The sequence below is a fragment of the Amblyomma maculatum genome, chromosome 11 (genome assembly GCF_055883805.1).
Source record: "Amblyomma maculatum isolate TAMU_Amacu chromosome 11, ASM5588380v1, whole genome shotgun sequence".
Classification (NCBI taxonomy): Eukaryota; Metazoa; Arthropoda; class Arachnida; order Ixodida; family Ixodidae; genus Amblyomma; species Amblyomma maculatum.
In genome coordinates, this window is record NC_139354.1 from 45,251,388 (window position 1) to 45,268,695 (window position 17,308).

Sequence of the window (17,308 nt, forward strand, 5' to 3'; positions counted from 1 at the left end):
TGAATTGAAAGCTAGGGCGTTAGAATTTCTTGAGCCGAAGATGCCAAGCGACGAGCTCACTCATGACAAAGTCCGCAAAGTGGTGCTTTAACTGCGAAGATGACCCAAACAGATTACGATTCTCGATTAATTCGGGGATGGACTGGTATGATGTCACTGTCTTCTTATCACTCACTCCATATGAAAGCAGAGGTGGAAAAGCGAGCTGTGCAGGCATCTCCGATTTGAATTTTTGCACGAAAAGTTATTTGCATTGCAGCCCATGTCGAGAGCGAAATAAATTTCAGTGAAGCCATCTTTATATATAGAAGCGATGGACTTGCATGAAGCCGCGGAAACTGTTCACAGCCCGCTTTTTCTGTGCAAGAATATGTAGATAATCTGCTCTGTTAACCACTTTATGTATGCACAAGAAACGTGAAGGTTTCATTTAGCTTGCCTTCTTTCTTTTGTTTACCTTTATCATCACAGAAATATTTTTTAGCTTTCATTTATAATTAATTTTCATACCCATGAAAGCACGGCTTTGATGACCATATGATTATGAGCCACGCGAGTTACAGTATTTTTGCATTCACATTTACTTTTTACTTGGAGAGCTTTTAAAGCATTAACAGCTGAAATATACAATTGTTATGAAGACTTGATAGTAAATTAATAAGGACTGCCATCATTGCACGCCGCCTGGGATGATTCGATGTCCAGCGGTATCCAACATGTGGTGCCATCTGGCGCCCTCAAAGCGATCCGCGCAGACGCAGTGGAACGCGCAGTAGCGAATCAAGGCGTACCATAATTCTCTAATGGTGGTGTAGCCTAGTCTCCAAGATCCGTCCCTGAAAATCTGCGTCGATGCCCTCATTTTAATTCCGAAGTTTACTGGTGGCGAAAGTGGTATTTCGTTTATTTCGGTCTTTTCTGTAGGGTATGAAAGCTACGTTTTCACTGAGGGCGGTCTCTTCGCTATTATAACACGATTTTACAAAGGGGTTAAGGGTGCTGCCATATTGGGTAGCTGGGTTGCTCTCGTAACACAGGAAAGTGTTGACTTCCCCCTTTAACAGCCCAGTCAAACCGGTTTCTCCAAGGGTCGTAAAATGGTCTTCGTATGATACAAATGCTAAAACTCTGCACGCTGTCACAATACCCGTGTGCCCTCGTGGCCTAATGGATAAGGCATCGGTCTCCTAAACCGGGGATTGCGGGTTCGAATCCCGCCGAGGGTAGGTGAATTTTTTTACTTGCTCAGTTCGATGTGCAATAATGCTTACTTTTATTGAGGAACACAAACCTGTTTCCCGATTCTGTAACACGATGCGAGCTGCTCAGTTTCGCCAGATCGAATGCTGTTACCCTGAAGAGTTTTTTTTTTTCTTTCTTTTTTTTTTTTTTTTTTTTTGCTGTGGTGAGAATCAGACAAGGGTAACCACCCACGTGCCATGCTAGAGTTGCGTTTTCTGCAGACATGCACGAGCGACTCAAAATCTTCCCGCTGCCACGTAACATGCATCCAGAGCATCATCAGGAAAGAAGGAAGAAAAGGGCGGAAACGCTGCAGAAGATATATCAAGGAAGACAGGACGTGGTCTATATCGACGCCGCCGAGTTTAAGGAAAGGCATGTTATGGTGGCAGTAGTGTCAGATGAACAAAATCTAAGAATAAGCGGCTCGGTTAGGACGAGTTTAGCCCACACGGCTGAAGAGGTGGCGATTGCACTTGCAATAGTAGGGACAATGGCTACTACAATTATAAGTGATTCCAAGGCAGCAATATGCAACTTCCTCAAGGGAAGGGTCTCTCCACAGGCAAAAATGATGCTGAGAACATGTCAGGATGATATAATAATCCGGCTGATATGGGCACCAGCCCACTCCCATCTTCAGGGAAATGAGGGAGCTCATAAGCTTGCCCGCGGTCTCACCTTCCGGGTAGGCCCTGATCCTCAGTACACTCTTAGCACGGACAGGCTAGTCAGCTACAAAGAGATTACAGAGCACTATCGACTAAACAGGTTAGAATACCCACCGGCAGATAGGACATTAAATAAGATCCAAGAAAGCATTTGGAGGCGCTTACAAACAAGGACTTTTCCGAACCCAGCTGCTTTAAGTCACTGGTACCTGGAGCAATTCTCAGATAGGTGCGAACTATGCTAGGATAAGGCGGATCTGGTACCTAGGCTATGGACGTGTCCAGAAATAAAAAAACATAAATGAACAGACAAAAACAAAAGAATTTCGGGAGACTCTACTGTTGAGCTCACACCCTGAGACTCAGCTAGGTGTAATCCGACTGGCCTAACACGCCGCCCGGGTCCAAGGGCTCCAGGCCGTCGTGTAGGCGGGCAGGTTGACGCCTACCGTGTATATGTTGGAAATTAAAGTTTTTACCACCATCACCACGAGTGTTACTATGCGAGAGGCTTTCTTCACGAAGGTCCCTTGAAGTATTCTATTTTCTTAATACTAAATAATCCATTGGTTACACGTGGGACGCAAAAACAGTGCCTATAGTTTTTCTTTTCCCGAGGGGCGGATGAGTACCTTTACACTAAGATAGTCACGCCCGAAGCTTTCACCCAGCCTCGAGGCGGTGCTTGCGTTAGGGAGGTATCCAGAGAACGCATGCATGTCGTTGCGAGTAATTTACATGCACACAGTCTCAGCCATACGGGTAGGAATTCGGTAAAGGAGTGCACCTACCGTCAACACACGACGCCCGGGTTCGTACCGAGAACACGATTGCAGAGATGGCTTCAAACTGTGAAGAAACGGTGAAGAAACAATGCAGTGGGTTCACCGCTCATTTGCTCCTTGAGCGCTATGAAAGTGATGGGTGTTCGAGAACGGTTGTTTTCTTTGTTTTGTTCTCGTCGTATTGTTTTTGCAACTACGCGTTGTATAGAAAAAAAAAAAAAAGCAAGCAGGAAAGAATAGTTTTCAAGGGCGGAATCTGTCGAAAACGAAAGAATGTGAGTGTCACGTCTGGATAGAGGTTTGTTTCGTTAGCTCCTTGTTTACATAGTTTCTGTATGCATGAAAACCTGAAGTAATTTAGGAGTATACTTACATCTCTTCAAAAGTGATTGTGGCATGTCATCACATTTTTTGGGAGCAGACATTGGTAACCTACTTCCATTACATTCCCGCGATAAATTTTGCCATCTAACATTCGATCGAAGTAGACACAAAGCTTGTTTTTAACCAAGCCATGCAAATGTGCCACATGGTCTAGTAGTTGTGCGACTCGAGATCCTACACTCTAAACACGAAGAAGCCTATAAGGGAGTAAAAATGAAGTACCGGGTCCTCTAGCACACTCCCTATTATAGTAAAGACTCTGTATAGTCTCTGTAAACACTCTATGTAGTATAGTCAGAGCTCTGGGGCAGATTTTGTAGCGAAAGCTACGCTGCGGTAGATTTTCAAGCCGTCGGCGTGGCACTGTAGAAGATAAAAAAGAAGGAAAAAAAAAGAATAAGAAGAAAAAGACGAAGTAAAAGAAGAAGACAGATAACTTGGTAGTTGGTAGAAGTGAACGACAACAGCAGTTGCTAGGACAGAAGGTTCGTTTGAAGGTTGTCATGGCGGTGTGCCCTGGAGTTCGACGTAGAGACCATGTCATACCTACACCAGGATGATAACGGTTAACAACAAGAGGCAAGGGGTGCTCCTACGTGAACCGATTCCCCTAAGGCATAAATGAAGCTGGTAGATAGATGGATTTATTGAAAGGAAAGGCACAGAGGTTGACTCGAATGATAAAAATTTGGCCTGCTACTCTGCACTGGGGAACAAAAACTACTATGCGCAAAAGCAAAGTCTTTACTTTGAAGCCCAACCCAAGTGTAGCTATGCAGATTGCTTTCACGTAACTCCAGGTTTAACCACAATCTAAATCAGGTGTTGTTCATCCCTAGACATATGGAAGTCAACTTTCACTCGAGACTATGCAAATTTCTACCAATTACTAGGATTTTAAATGAGGTTTCTGTGTTCTAATTGCAAACATCAAAACTTCTGGTGCAGTTAGAAGCTTCCTTGCTAATTAAAATAAACATTAAGAAGAGAATATGCTTCTGTTGCCAAAGTATGGCATTCCATACCTTTAGTGGTGAAAAATCTGCCCGACAGCTTGGACAGTACTGTGTCCCCACAAGGGAGTGCGCCAGAGGACATGCTACTCCTTATAGGCTTATTGCATTGAGTGTAGGGTCTCTGTGGGTTTGATTATCATTTTAAATTGGTAGCTCCTAGCTCGGGCGGTTTCAAAGACCAAAATTATCAGAATTGAAGAATGGGGCTCCAATGTGTGCTAGCACAATAAAAATCCTATGGTTAAGGGAACCCCCCAGGTAGAGGACGTTTGTAATATAGGGAGTTAGTACTGATTAGCATCCTCCAAGTGTAGCCATATGGTTCAAACTGAGATCGCCACCAGCTCATGGCTGTTGCTCTGCTAAACCAAGATGGCTGGCAGAAGTGTAACTTAACTGAACCAAAACAACTGGCAGGAGAGGCCTCACAGAAGCCCATAGAGGGAGTAAAGTAGGGGTGCCAGAATAGACTAAATCCCAGACACACAACAGCTACAGTGCATTGTCTAGATTGACACCATACACATTTCACAGGAGTAAATTTAGCTTTATTATTTACAGCCTTTGTGATGGCAAGTGTTCCACCATATGCAATTTTAAATTTCTTACCACAGTTCATGACCAGCCGACCTGACATAACAAGATTTGTTTCTGCTAATACGCCATCGATGCTGGGTTTGAAAAGTGGATACTGCAAACCAAACTTGATCAATCACAAACGCTCCACATCGGTCCAATCAGAAAAACTTCTAGACGATGCATTCGGTATACAGGCCTGGCCTTGATACTTCACTTTCTTCGTTTCTCACCGTGGTGCCTTCCGTCTTCCGTGACAAATGCCCTAGTTCACACTTTCTAGGAAACACAAACAATGGTCTAAGCTTCACATATGCAGCAAATATGGCAAGAAAATAACACGCTCACAGCGTCCACAACAAATATACAACACGCACAATCATGACGTTTCCGAAAAGCACAATCACGTAGGCTTATTCACGTACAACAACGCTCGTAACAATGACTTAACATCACAGAAGTTCGTTCTTCAAGCGTGATGATCACAGAACAAAAGAAATGCTTTCTTCATACTTCTGCTATTACAAAAGACTGAAGATGGCGAGATGCCACGGCATGATGAAAGTAAGACAACAGTCCTCCTCTGGACCTCATTGATTGGTGTGGCGTTTTATTTTCATGCTTTTTATCATAATCTGAGCCTGCGGCCATGTACCGTCTTTGCCAAAAGTAACCAGGCTGCACGTTTTGCTTCTCGCTTGTATTCTAAAGATAACATGGATTCCCAGAGGATTACAGCTTGTTGAGAAGTGAAGAGAGGAGCTCACCTTCACTTTGCACAAATTCAAAGCTTCAGAAGTGGCCTGAATTTTCTGCTACCCGACATAGAAGTGGAACACGCAGCCTGGTTACTTCTGGCAAAGGCGGTACATGTCCCGAGCTCAGGTTTTAGATAAGCACACTATCTCTTACTCCCTTAAATACACATTCAGACGTGCTATGTGACACCCTTGCCTTCAGAGCACACAGTTCTTCAGTGGTCTGTTTAACAGAAGATCTAATAAGGCTCTGAATGATATCTCATTGCTTCGGAAATCTCAAAAGTTCTGACTTTTATTAAAATTTCCAGAAAGCATTGAAACGCAAATGACAGTCCAACGACCGTTAAAAAAAGAGGTGCGCATCGCAGTAATTTTACACATGGCTGCCCTCGGAACATGCAGTCAAATGACATCACCAGTTTATGCTCAAGGTGCCACCCTCAAAAGGTCGGCCTCGAGCCAAGAAGGGTTAAACCGTACACTGGTAGCAGCACACTTTATTGTGCGTTTGGAAAGTGCTATGTACAGGTAAACACAGTGAGCAAGGGAGTGCAGGTATGCTAAGCAAAATCCCAGCAGCATTTTTGTCGCAAGACAGCAGCTCGACTAGGCGAACAAGAGAGTTCCTCATGCTTTACTGTAGTAATGCTTTTAAAAAGGCAGATCCCCCACATATCACGTGCGTCAAGTCAGCGGCAAAAAGATTAAAAAAAAAAAAATGTCTTTTTTTTTTTTTATGTGCACAAATGGCACGACCTATTTATGTGACTATGAGGGATCTTGCTTTACAGCTGGGAGTGGGCAAGCAATATGTGCGAAAGCCTCATAGAAGCTCGATTCGACAGAATATCCTGTCACACAATTCACTTACACAACTCGTTTTTTTTTTTTTGTTATTTTGCTCACAAATCTAGTCACAAAAAGGCGGTCAACAAATGAAGCAGTCACATCCTTGTGATTCGGAGACCGGCAATGATGTCACACAATCTGCCAGCAGGACCTCGCACTGTCAGAGTCAAAGTGTGCCTTGGGCTTGAAACGTGTGAGATGTACACAGGGTGCCGGAGGCCATCACACACTACAGCACGAACATGACAACTCTGCAGTGGCAACGTAAAGTCCCAGCTGTCACGCGCCTCACCGGACGGCATCATGGCCTCGCGTCACGCCAAGTGATACCCCATTTAACGATTCCCTGTCTCCGCCCTGGTGCGGCTATAGTTGCCTCTGAGTGTGCTGCTGCAGTGGCGCCTGGGAGATGGCGGCAGCTCCAGATGCCGCCGCCGCCGCGGACAACGTCGTCGCCTGTACCAGGCCCTGCCGGGGAGAGCCGTGCCTCGATGGTGCCCCACTCTGCTGCTGGAGGGCGCCTCGGAATGGGTTTCCCGCAGCGCCACCTCGCGTTACCGGCGTTGACGGTACCCCGCCTGCAAAACATACGCGCGTCGAGGTTACGCCACGTGACCATGTAAGAATTAGGAGCACACTTCAGATCTGCTGTCACAGGTATGACGAGATAGCGTTTCACACACATAGACAATATTTTTTCACTTTCTAATTTAAAAAAAATTTTGTTTTTATATAGACCAATACTTAGCATTGGAAGACATTGACTTTTCATTCTGAGCAGTTCGACACCTTTGAATACATTTTCCATTTTTCAATGATTTAATTGAATTACACTTTTTTAATCAGCATAAAAGCATCAGTTTTTCATTATAAGACTTGGAAAACCCTTTTTTCACTTTTAATTTATTTAATTTATCAATTAACTACAATTTCTATAACTCGTCATTATCTATCACACACTGATTACACTAGAACTACAAATTACCATGATAATTTTATTACGCAGTCCCCGATTACTTCCGACACGCGGAACTAATACTATGCTGACGGCTTTTAGATCGAACGAGGTGTATAAGCTATTGCTTAAAACCGATAATTTGTGGTTCTCGCAAAAACTCTATACTGATGGCTCGAAGAGGATGAGTTAAAGAGGTGGCTATTGGTGATGATCGCCTTTTATGATTTCTGCGATCGCCTGTGCTCCTTTAGTTAGCACTCCGTTCTGATGGACATTCGAGTGAGCATGACGTGAGACAGCAATCACAGTGAGTCATTGTGCAAGTGTTGAGAATGCCTGTCGTTTGCTGGAAGCCCAGGCGAGCCCAAGCAAAAGTGACAGCTGTTTCAGCGTGGTTAGGACAAATATAAATTAAGTGCGTCGTAGCACTTAGGTTTCAGGTTGAGCATCGCAATTATAATACATAGTCGTAATCTACTACATTATCCGATAAACCACCCCACATGACACCCTACATGCTAAACCAAGGCGTACAAACGTGCCTGCATGACCCAGGAGGAGCCATACTCAGAATCCAAGGTTAGCAATGGGGTTCGATTTCCGTCGCCAATGTTATCTCCTGCCAAACTCAGTCACGTCACGTGGTCTCGTGACGTCACGAAAAGAGCCGACCAATCGGTGCCTGGCCTGTCGCCTGCCAACTACTACCTGCCAGAGGCATGTCATCACAACAGCCACGAGATTTATTGATGGAAACGAGCTTTTTTAAAAAAGTTAACGAGTTAACGAAAAACAAAATTAAATAAACTTTCTCAAATTAAAAAATAAAAATAAATGGGAGTAAACGAAAAAAGGCAAACCAGAAAAAAAAAAAAAAAAACGAAGTTGTAGACGCCGGAAAACAGAACTATAGGCAGGGAAACCGCAATCAATGCTTTCGCATTTCCGCACGTGAGCAGACTTAAGTGCATCCCTGTAAATTTTAGCTGTGGGCTGCGCTGCAGACGCGGACGCAGAGAAAGCGTCGACCGCTTGACACGCTGTGTAGAATAAATATGAGAGGGAACACGGGAGCGCGTGGCCTCCACGCTTTGCAAAGCGCTGCCACCGACAGGTGATAAGAATCGGCGATAAAAGTGCATGCAAAGAAAGCTTGGTCGGCTGCTCTTTCCCAGTATACATCTGGTGCCACCCATTCTCGTCTTCTGTTGGTGGCAGCGTTTCGCAAAGCGTTTAGGCCACGCGCTCCCGTGTTCCCTTTTACACTGTACTTCGCAGTGCCAACAGCACACTTAATGCAACGAGACAGACTAAATACGGCCAGATTAGGGACAAATGTACACGACAATGCTGGCTCGTGTCGACTTCAGCAACGCGTCAGCCAAGAGGACTCGCCGAGTCGAGGAGCAGAGGCGATGACGTCAGCGCAAGGCTCCGGTTGCACGTTCCCTCGCACCCTTGGCCGTGTCCGCGGGAGCTAAATGAAGGAAAGCGAAGCGGTACCAGTACGAGACCAGTTTTGTCCGGTCCGCTGCTGTCACACCGTTTCAGCCAACCGAACACGAGGCGCCATTGTTCCGCCCCATGAGCCCATGGGTATTAAAAAGAACGAACTCGCGGCCGCGCCGCTTTCTTCCCGGTGTGACGCACGGTGGACAAGAACAGCGAAGAAGTTCTGTACGCGATAATGTCCACGTATCTAGAAGAAAAAAAGATACAAGCTCGACCGCACACGAGGAAGAGCGTGTGCCATTGTTTTGCTCTACATGTTGTGAGCTTTTATAATAAAAGGGGCGAAGCCAATCAAGTTTCAACCAAGCTGCAGCCATATTATCGCGAAGTACCGGTCAGAACGGCTTCTAGCAGATCGTAATAAGCGACCTCGCGCCCCAATCTGGACACGCCCCATTGTTGCAGTGGTGCCGCTGCCTCACGTGCTTGAACCTCCTGAGATGCCGCTGCCTCACGTGCTTGAGCCTCCTGAGAATACCGGAACTACAAAAAAAAAAAAAAAAAAAAAAAAAAAAAAAAAAAAAAAGAAAGAAAAGAGACATCATTACGAAAGTCCTAAAGACAAAAATTAACAAACAAAAACAAGGAATGACATTATCTGCGTTAGTAGCGTTGAGTAGTTCACCTAAGTGGCGCAAAACCCAAGTTCAATTGCGAATTTCGCGGCCAATCACATGCAGTGCCTGATTTCGAAGCGTATACATTGCCCGTGAGCACAAAACCAGCGTGAACACAGTGCGTAACCCGCAACAAAATATGGTTCGCATGAAGGACACACGGATTCAATAATGGTATACGGTACGCCACGTTACGGTATGACTGTGCTGCCGAAAAAAAAAGAGAGAGAGAGAGAGAGGCACGTACAGGATGTATACGAAAAAGGCGAAGCATAGCATGAAGCGAGAATCTATGCATACCTTTACTCTTCCGCGCCTCACAATTCCCCCCCCCCCCCCCCCCCCCCCTCCCCGCTCAGCGTAATGTGAGGAAAAATAGACCGACCACAACACCCGTTAAGATATTCACAAGTCGGCCGGATTAAGCACAGGACTGATAACTCCCACAACGCTGACACTGAATGTACACGACGCCAGGATAATATCGGCAGCGAACACATATCCTCCGTACCCGAAAGACCCAGGGACACACCGACAAAACAAATCTAAAACGAGGAAAGCCTCCAAAGGCATGCACGCGCGGGTAGTGGAGAAAACTCGGCGGCACGGCCTTGCCCTCAGGGATCGTTTTCTAGCTTTTCCGCTTTCGAAAAGACCTTCCCGCAGAGGAGGAGGAGGAGGAGGAAAAGTCGCTCCATTGTGCTCTCCGAGAAGGTCGGGGCCAAGGCCAATTAGACTAGACAGGAGACGGAGACATATCGTCCACCCTTGAAACAACGGTGTGTACATGTACGCCTCGGGCGACAAACGTTCGCGCTCATTTGCCGCTCCACTGGGAAAGTCCGTTCCTGCGACAAACGACAAGAACCGAACAATCTTCCTTCCAGTATTTATTCTTCCTTTCCCCCCCACCAATTTGACAGTCTATTTCCAATCCGATCGTGTGCGTGCGTGCGGTAAAGGGTGCCGGACTCGGAGAGAAGAACGCAGGGCAAGCTCTGAAAAATCGGTCTACATAACGTTAGAAACGCCAAACTGCGACTGCGATGGGAGTGAGATCGTGTACCTTTATAAGATGTCGAATGACTTTAGTGTTTATACACGCACAAGCACACGAGCACGTGCCAACGCAAGCGTAATTAATGTGTGAAGTAGCCGCAGAAGTTGCCCACGGTCTTCGCACAGCCAGCTTGTAGCTGGCAAGAACACGACAGCTCTCCGCGCACGACTCAATTAACGTCAGAAGTATTTTTTCTTTTTGCTCTATCCTTTCGGCTTTCTAATGCGAGGCTAAAAGCCGGGACATGGAACCCCAAACACAATGCTTTGCTCCACGCCAGCCGGGCACAAACGCACGTGCGAGCCAAGCGTGAGAAAGGATAAATCAACTGGGGACTCAACACGGCAGACAAGGATTTCAGTAACTGTTGCACAGAATAGCCGGTGCCCGATTCGAACCCTTTTCATGAACGGGGCGCTACCGTCAACGAAGAAGCTGCGATGGAGAGTCACTCGACTCTACGCAGCGTTACGGAGGTAAAACAGGAATGCCAGAAAAAAAAAAAAAAGAATAAAGGGTGAGAAGACAGGAGTTAAGTCTCCGATCGGTAGGTGAGAAACACCCGGCACAAATCCATTCACACCGCGCCCGAGACCAGACGTCGTCTAGGCGCAGCTGGTTTCTCAAGACTCACTCCACAACTCCCTGCCTCGCGAGCGCTCCATTCTTGGCTAATCCGTTTCCGTTAATCCCGGCACGCACGACGCCCCTGCAACCGTTTAATGACCGGCCGCCTTAATCCCAGCCGGCCTTCCACACCTCATGCAGCGAGGGATTATAAAGCCATTAGAAAATACGCGCCACGTGAACTAAACGAAGAGAGAGAGAAAGATAGAGAGAACGTCGAATAACAAAAAGCATCGCCGTAGCAGGAACCTTTTCATTCACCCATCAGGACTGGGCTTGGTTAGTGAATGATATTACATGCTGGGTCAATACTGCACTAAACGACACACACTGTAGTGCAAGGATCAAGCAAAGGTTAATTCGACCACCCAGGATTCTCTGACGTGGCTTGCTAACAAGCGGGGAGAAGTGTCGCCTTCCTGAGGCGGCGCGAATATGATTCGCAAGATGAGCGACCGGCACAAGAGTATGGACCTTTCCATCGGCCTATGGAGAATGGCGAAACGACTCCTTTCTGGTCTGTTGCATGTCGGCTCATAGTTTCCGCTTCCCCTGCGCTAGCGCAGAGTGCCCACAATGGCCCAGCGAACAATGCGGCGACATGCTGGGATGCTTCACGCTCGGCCGCACGCGAAACATATACGGGCTGACCACAGGGTTGATCTAGAGCCTTCCAGATCTCTCTAGAATGGTAGCGATCAACTGTGTCTTACATTTATGCTTCAGAATTATGCGCAGGACAACAGTAAACATGTCTCACCTTCGCTCAGTAAATCATTTATAACTGTATTTCTTCAGCCACACAGCCTGAGTAACGGTTTCAGGTTGCCGAACGTCCCGACGTACCGAAAAAGTATGAGATCACATGAGGCCCACAAAAACGATATAAGAGCTCTCTGTCCAGTCGCTGTCATTCGGGCTTCTGCAGCATCATAACGCAAGAGTTGGCATGAATTATATCCACAAAGCGGTGTATATACACCAGCTTTCGTATGCGTCACGTGATCTCGTACTAGAATGTGACGTCGGCACCTTCGTTCAGAAACCTGAAACCGAGACTGAACCACTGTGGCAGACGAAATGCAATGATAAATTGTTACGCATGATCCTAAAGAAAGAATGCAGTAAGAAATATAGGCTGACGCCTCTTTCCCTTCGAGCAGTGAGAACCCGCGTTTCTCAGCTCCAACCCCGTCGTGAAGAACCAGGCCACGGAGCGAGCCATGAGCTTTTGACCACCTCTGACCGATCCACACCACCAAGACCACTACCTCCCTTTCTCGGGTTCACCCATCCAGCGATGAACTTGGAAAAAAGTCTATTACAGGGATCGTGGGTTCGGACCGGAACTATGCAGCGGTGGCTCTCAAAAACTACACAGTCACCTGCTAAACAGGAGAAAGAAAAAACAGACGAAGCTGGTTACTCTATAAACCACGTTGTATTCGTATTGCAGCGCAGCTCTTTTCGCTGTTATCAGGTGGGCGCATCTCCCGTACTGAAAATTACGGACGATATCAAAGGGTTAGAGTTAAAATCCACAGGTGGACGCATCTACCGTACTGAAGATTACGGACGATATCAAAGGGTTAGAGTTAAAATAAAATGTACAGACTAGCTATAGCGCAAAGCTCCGCGATTTAAGCAGGGCAGCATAAGCGCAAGGCATTTTTATTTTTCGTTTAATACTTGTCCTAGGTTGTCCGCGTGAAGTATACGCCTTGCAGTATAAAGATGAACTCGACCAGAAGTAAGTCCATCCGGACTTTCTAGCGGAAACGTTGAGGCCGGAACATGCCATAGAGCTTCAGTAACCTGCCAGAACTGCCCGTCACACATGTGACGAGGCTACCGCACACCTGCATCGGTTGATTAAATGCCCCCGTGGGAAACTCCGCGGTGACAAAAAAATACGGACGGAAATCCGCCCTCATGAAAAACCGCAGTTCTGTTTTTAAAATCGCCCCACCACGAAAGGCAACATTTCAACAGCTCGTCCATTCAACCGCATCCTCCGGCTTCGCTCGCCCTCTCTAAACTGGGCTGCTCAAAACTATTTTCCTTTTCGCGAATTCTTTTCGCTCTTCTTTCGGGGTCGAGATATCTCGGACCACAGCGGAAGGAACCACGCGACGAATCGTCTGCAATCAACCACGAAGATCGTCGTCTGCTTCCTGCTCCGCCGCGCAAAGCGCATGCGCAAAAGAGCGCGCGCGTCGTCTCCCTCGGCCGCACGATGGCGCAGCACGCGTCCGCGCGCGCGCGCGACTTGGAAGACAACACCAACTTAGCAGACGACGACGACGACATCTGCAGCACGTAGCAGGCGCGCTACCGTGCGTATACCTCCTCCTGCATGCCGCCGAAAAAGGGAATAGAAGAAGATCCGGAACAGGGCAGAGGCGAAAGCAGCCCGGTTTCGACTCCGCCGCTGCAACTTCCGTTTTTCTCACGGCCGGGTTCGTCCCGACCGGTGGGGATGAAGAAAAAAAATCTTTTTTTTTTTTTTTTTTTTCGGAGGGGGCGCACACCGGGCGACGTTCGTGAGCGACTTCCCGCCGCTGCATTCGACACCGACGTACTGGCGTCGTCTGCTACGGCCCCGGCCGGCACGCAGACGACCTACGCGGAACAACATTCGCCCAGAGCCAAAACAAGCTAGGCCCTGACACGGGATCAGGAATGTGTGCGCAACGCAGATATTATGAAACCTTAGACGCCGCCTCCCCTGCAACGCTCAGTGCCCTAAATGAGCAAGTCGTTGCAGCGGATGGGATTTGTTTAAGTCTGTGTTATTTCCCCCTGAATGTACTTACCCGAGGAGCAGACAGGTCAAAGGTCGCTCCTGAAGAGCTCGTCGTTACGGGTCGTGGTGTTTTACCAATTTTTGGAAACACAGCATGTCACGGGCCGAAACTCTCTGCCTTTTGCGCTGGTCGAGCAAAAGCGGTGTTTAACATAAATCCAAAATTGATAACAGAATTTCTACCGAAACCTTGTTGTTTTAGCAGCCGAACGGACGATATAAAGTTTTGATCCAAGCTGCGTGATTACAGATCCTGGTTTATTCATTGTCATCGTCACTCTTTGGGGTCTGTTTGTGCAATAAGAGAACATCAGAGCGACACGGCCGCCTTTGTTTAACGAGAGTGAACGAACCCCACATGGTGATCCATGAGACAGACGTCTTGCATACTACTGTAAGGCACAAACCACACAGCCGAAACTGCGCCCAACGATAATTCATGAAGATAGGTAAAATTCCACCTAGGCTGGCGCAGCCAGACGAGCTCTTCTTCGTGAAACACGGCATTGGAACTGCACAAACCATGCAGCTAGAGGCGAGATAAGAGCAGAAGGGTATCACTGTATCAATGTGCTGATGAAGCCAGCACTAGTTTCTGCACACTGATATGCTGCTTATTTTAACCTCGAATAAAGATTCCAATAATCAAGGCCCATTCATACAATGATGCCCAATAATCATGACGACATAGATGCCGTTAGAAAAAATAGCGACCCGCGTATATGGTCTCCCATTCATGAGCAGCATTTCTCAGGGATACATGCGGAGTTGTTTACTAGTTTGTCTCATTTGTCGCTGTGACCATTCTACCTCACAGTTGCCAGCTAATACATGTTGGTTTGGTTTGGTATGCATTAACGTCCCAAAGCGACTCAGGCTACGAGAGACGCCGTAGTGGAGGGCTCCGGAAATTTGGACCTCCTGGGGTTCGTCAACGTGCACTGACATCGCACAGCACACGGACGCCTAGCCTTCTCGCCTCCATCGAAAAGCGACCACCGAGGCCAGGATTCGATCCCGCGTCCTTGGGCCCAGTAGTCGAGCGCCCTAACCACTGCGCCACCCCCGGTTGGATCCGAATATGTTGCCCTTATAACCACCTGCACATTTATTCAAATGTCACGTGCATGCCTTTGTGGGGCCCTCGTGAAGCTGTCTCAAGTGACCAACCAGAGCAGAGTATTGCATATTCACACAATACGCGTGAGCAAGTCTCTCTCAAACTTAGCGATAAAAAAAAAAAAAAAAAACAAAAAACGCGGAGGTTTATTCCGGTTAAACTTCGTTATCCGAAAGTAAGCTCAGTTAAGCATGGCTAGACGGTCATACTGGTGTTTATGCGCGCCCTCAGAGGAAACAGAAATGAGACGTCCTTGAGAAGCTTTTCCTCCAGCTCATTTCACACTAATTAATGCTACTCTCAAAGGCGAGATCGACTATGATTTTTTTTTTTTCTTCTTAAAACGCTAGCAAAGTGGAGCGAGCAGTTTGGAAAAAGACGCCGCAGTTTTCAACGCACCTTCTGGGCCCAAACATGATGGCCGCTATGACTTCGCTGCAAACTATGAATGTACAGTCTTTGTCAAAAATATACAGCCCAAGGGTTTTGCTTCTAAGCTCCGTAACCGGGATCAGTACGCATCTGCACCATTCGAAATCTCATAGACGACAAGTCTAGTCCCCACTCTTCTCTACGCTTACCTATATATTCCGCTATTTCTTCCAGGGACTTAGAGTGCTTAGAAGCGAACCACTTGGGCCGTATATTTTTGACAAAGGCTGTACATACTAGAACCCGTAACTGGCCACTCTAGAAATTGTTTATAAGTCTAAGCCGTGCCAAAATGAGAAGGGTTCAGGGAAGGCCGCCTAACCACTCCCGAGAGAAAACCACGATGTTACGCCAGCATTGTACTAACGTAATCGGTAATGACGTCGCATCCTGCGTCACTATACAGCGTCGGCAACTCGTGCCAGACGGAGCCACGCACCACAAACGCCATTTAAAACGCAAAAGTGCACCGTTTAACGCCCTCCCGTTCTGAATGCAGAATTGCAATTGTAGAAAGGTACATATAGAAGGCAGGGGTCACAGAGCGTCAGGTACGGAGGGATTGTGCGAACAATCAAAATGACTAATGAGAGAGGTTACGCACGCATTCACGTAAGCGTGCGGCCAATTAGGCGAATAAACGACGATACAAAGGTATGCTTAGGATGCTTCTTTACACGCTTATGATAATGATCATGGCGGCACCAGAGCTGGCGCACAGGCCAAAAGTGAAAGGAGGAAAGAAGAAAAGACCAGACAGAAGAGAACAAACAAACAAAATAAAAGAGGACTGGGTTTAAAGAGGAGCATGGAAAGGATGATGTCACGCCGGGGACCCAGGTGGAGTTGGAGGAGGGGTAGCTGGCTCCGCACCACAAATTTCGCAGTGAGGCGAGATCCGGTAGTTAGTCTGTTTAATTGCGCTAACTAAACATGGCTAGGTGAAAATTCATCAGAAGTCCCCACCGCTAGCGCGCGTGACGCCAGACAGCGAAAGACGTGTTCGCAACGATGGCATCGGGAGCACCGTCTCTCCTCAGCGGCAGATTAAAGACAGCAGACGACGCCACACGTGAAACCAACAGTTATTCCCCAGCCCCATCGCCAACTACAGATGGAGCTGCAGGTACAGCTTGTACCATGGAAAAAGAAAAACTCCTCTTAGCCGAGAAAGTAATAATTCGAGTACCTCCGACCGACGCAACAGTCTGTATAGTTTTGAAGAGCCAAACGATCAACCACGGCCATGACATAACGCCTACATAAATATACGAGAACGCAAACTCGAGAGAAAACTTGCGGGTTCAAAGGCAAACAATTGCACTCGGTGGAGAGACGACGCTCCTTCTCTCCCGCGACGGAAGGACGACAACGAAGTTAGAGAATTACTGAATAAAAGAAAACCGAGAGAGGGAAAACTAGACAGCGAGTTGACGGGGACAAACAAAGCGCGCGAGTAGCACTGTTTTTTTTTTTTTTTTTTTTTGAGTGTGTGTTTGTTTCGCTGCCAGCCGCACGACACCTCAAAAGAGGCGTTTACAGGCAGAATGGCAGGCACTGCGAAGCTCCCACTCTCCTTCGAGGCGCGCACGCTTTCTGGCGGAGATCTCTCAATTCTTCCGTTACGACGCAAAAGGATCCACACAAAACCGTTTTCTTAAGGTGCATCGTAATGAAACGGTGGATGGCAAACATAAGAAGTAGCAGACCCTTCCACCACTTCGCTCTGCTCGAATACCGCCTCAAACGCGTTCGTTCGTTCTGCATAAGCGCCGGCTTTCGGTGCCTCCATGGCTGAGAGATACATTGCCTGGAGCGAAAGTGGCAAACGCACGCCCAACACACCCTCCCCCCATTTACTACCTTGGTGGAAGCCACTGCATCATCATCAT

At 47.3% G+C, this 17,308-nt stretch overlaps 1 protein-coding gene and 1 non-coding gene across 3 annotated transcripts in view; one reads left to right on the plus strand and one right to left on the minus strand.

Annotated features, from left to right (window-relative positions):
• The first annotated feature begins 1,153 nt into the window (after positions 1-1,153).
• Positions 1,154-1,226, plus strand: TRNAR-CCU (transfer RNA arginine (anticodon CCU)). Its single transcript has one exon. It is a non-coding gene; the product is annotated as a tRNA-Arg (tRNA).
• A 4,113-nt stretch (positions 1,227-5,339) lies between these two features.
• Ino80 (chromatin-remodeling ATPase INO80) overlaps positions 5,340-17,308 on the minus strand; it is a 71,269-nt gene continuing 59,300 nt past the window's right edge. For both annotated transcript variants that reach the window (XM_084585632.1, XM_084585631.1), the window contains exon 33: positions 5,340-6,862. In XM_084585632.1, the coding sequence (XP_084441758.1) occupies positions 6,651-6,862 (212 nt within the window). In that variant the 3' untranslated portion in view covers positions 5,340-6,650. The remainder of the gene's footprint in view (positions 6,863-17,308) is intronic.